Source organism: Alexandromys fortis, unplaced genomic scaffold (assembly GCF_014885135.2).
Source record: "Alexandromys fortis isolate MF-2015 unplaced genomic scaffold, M_Fortis_MF-2015_v1.1 scaffold_3, whole genome shotgun sequence".
Taxonomy (NCBI): Eukaryota; Metazoa; Chordata; class Mammalia; order Rodentia; family Cricetidae; genus Alexandromys; species Alexandromys fortis.
In genome coordinates this window covers 21,475,436-21,476,859 of record NW_026067909.1, presented here as the reverse complement: position 1 = coordinate 21,476,859, position 1,424 = coordinate 21,475,436, and the positions used below count along the sequence as shown (strand labels likewise).

The 1,424-nt window shown below is 39.3% G+C and overlaps 1 protein-coding gene across 1 annotated transcript; it reads right to left on the bottom strand.

Moving 5' to 3' along the window:
- Positions 1-279: 279 nt before the first annotated feature.
- LOC126498595 (olfactory receptor 5B3-like) lies at positions 280-1,209 on the bottom strand. The gene has a single exon (XM_050137385.1). It carries the CDS (start codon positions 1,207-1,209, stop codon positions 280-282), a length of 930 nt encoding a protein of 309 aa, XP_049993342.1.
- Between the last annotated feature and the right edge of the window lie 215 nt (positions 1,210-1,424).

Below are 1,424 nucleotides of genomic sequence, written 5' to 3'. Positions count from 1 at the left end.
ATGGGCTTTCATATTAACATGCTACTGCAAAATGAAGAAAAATGAATGAATTCATCAAGATCCTGGCTGAAGATTTGTGTAAGCAACCCCTGATGTTTTAGGCATCCTAATTTAGGTATGTGATTCTGGGAATAATTTTCCTGTTTGTTTCTAAAAAAAAATCTGTCAATGTGTATTGGAACATTTACAAAAGGTAAATTTTAAATATAGTTGCATAAGTAGTAATATGAGAAAAGAATGAATTCAAGTATTATGGGCATATGAAAGGTAAAACTAAAGTTACAAAGACTTTGCCTCCAAAACTATTTTTTTGAATGCACTCTTAACCTCTTTGTTCCTCAGGCTGTAGACCAGAGGATTCAGCATGGGGATGACCATAGTGTAGAACACAGAGGCAATTTTGTCTGTGTCCATAGAGTGAGTGGAACTGGGCTGCACATACATAAAAATAGCAGTCCCATAGAAAATGGAGACTGCAGTGAAGTGGGAGGCACAGGTGGACATAGCCTTGTGATGTCCTGCAGTTGAGTGCATCTTTAGGATAGTGACAAATATAAATGCATAAGATATCCAAATAACTATGAAGGCAAAAAACATGTGGAAGCTCACTATAGAGACAAGAACCAGCTCACTGACCTGTCTGTCAGAACAAGAGAGAACCATGACTGCTGGAATATCACAGAAAAAGTGATGGACCACATTAGATCCACAGAAATAGAGCTGAAATGTATCTCCAATATGGATGGAGGCATTCACAAAACCAATGACGTAAGAAACAATGATGAGCCATGTGCACACACTTGTAGTCATGGTAGTGGCATAGTGTAGGGGCTTACATACTGCTGCATAGCGATCGTAGGCCATTGAGGCCAGCAGGTAATTGTCCACACTACCAAAGGCTACAAAAAAGAACATTTGTGCAGCACACTCATTGTAGGAAATGACCTTGTCTCCTATAAGAAAACCAGCCATGACTTTTGGAGTGACTGCTGAAGAGTAAAAAATGTCTGCCAGAGAAAGGTGACCTAGAAAAAAGTACATGGGGGTGTGGAGCCAAGAGTCCATGAAAATCAACAGGATCATCCCTAGGTTCCCCACCAGCGTGATGATGTAGATGAGGAGGAAGGTGATGAAGAGGGGAAGCTGTAGGCTTGGATCATCAGTGAGTCCCAGAAGGAGGAAGTGAGTCACTTCAGTCCTGTTCTCCATTATGTTGTGCAATCTCTGCAGAAATGAAAAAAAGACATGCAATGTAATAAAGAAATGTAATCAGATGGTATGAGTACAGTATGTACTCTGCCATTGTAGCTATTCATTTCATCTCAAGATTGTCCAAAGGAATGTAGAAACTTGAAAACCAAATTTAATGTATCAATTTTGTACTGGGTTTCATAACATCAAATCTAGATCATCTACATAGTTTG

Coding starts and splice junctions, on each gene's coding strand:
- LOC126498595 (XM_050137385.1), bottom strand. CDS start 1,209: ATGGAGAACAGGACTGAAGTGACTCACTTCCTCCTTCTGGGACTCACT.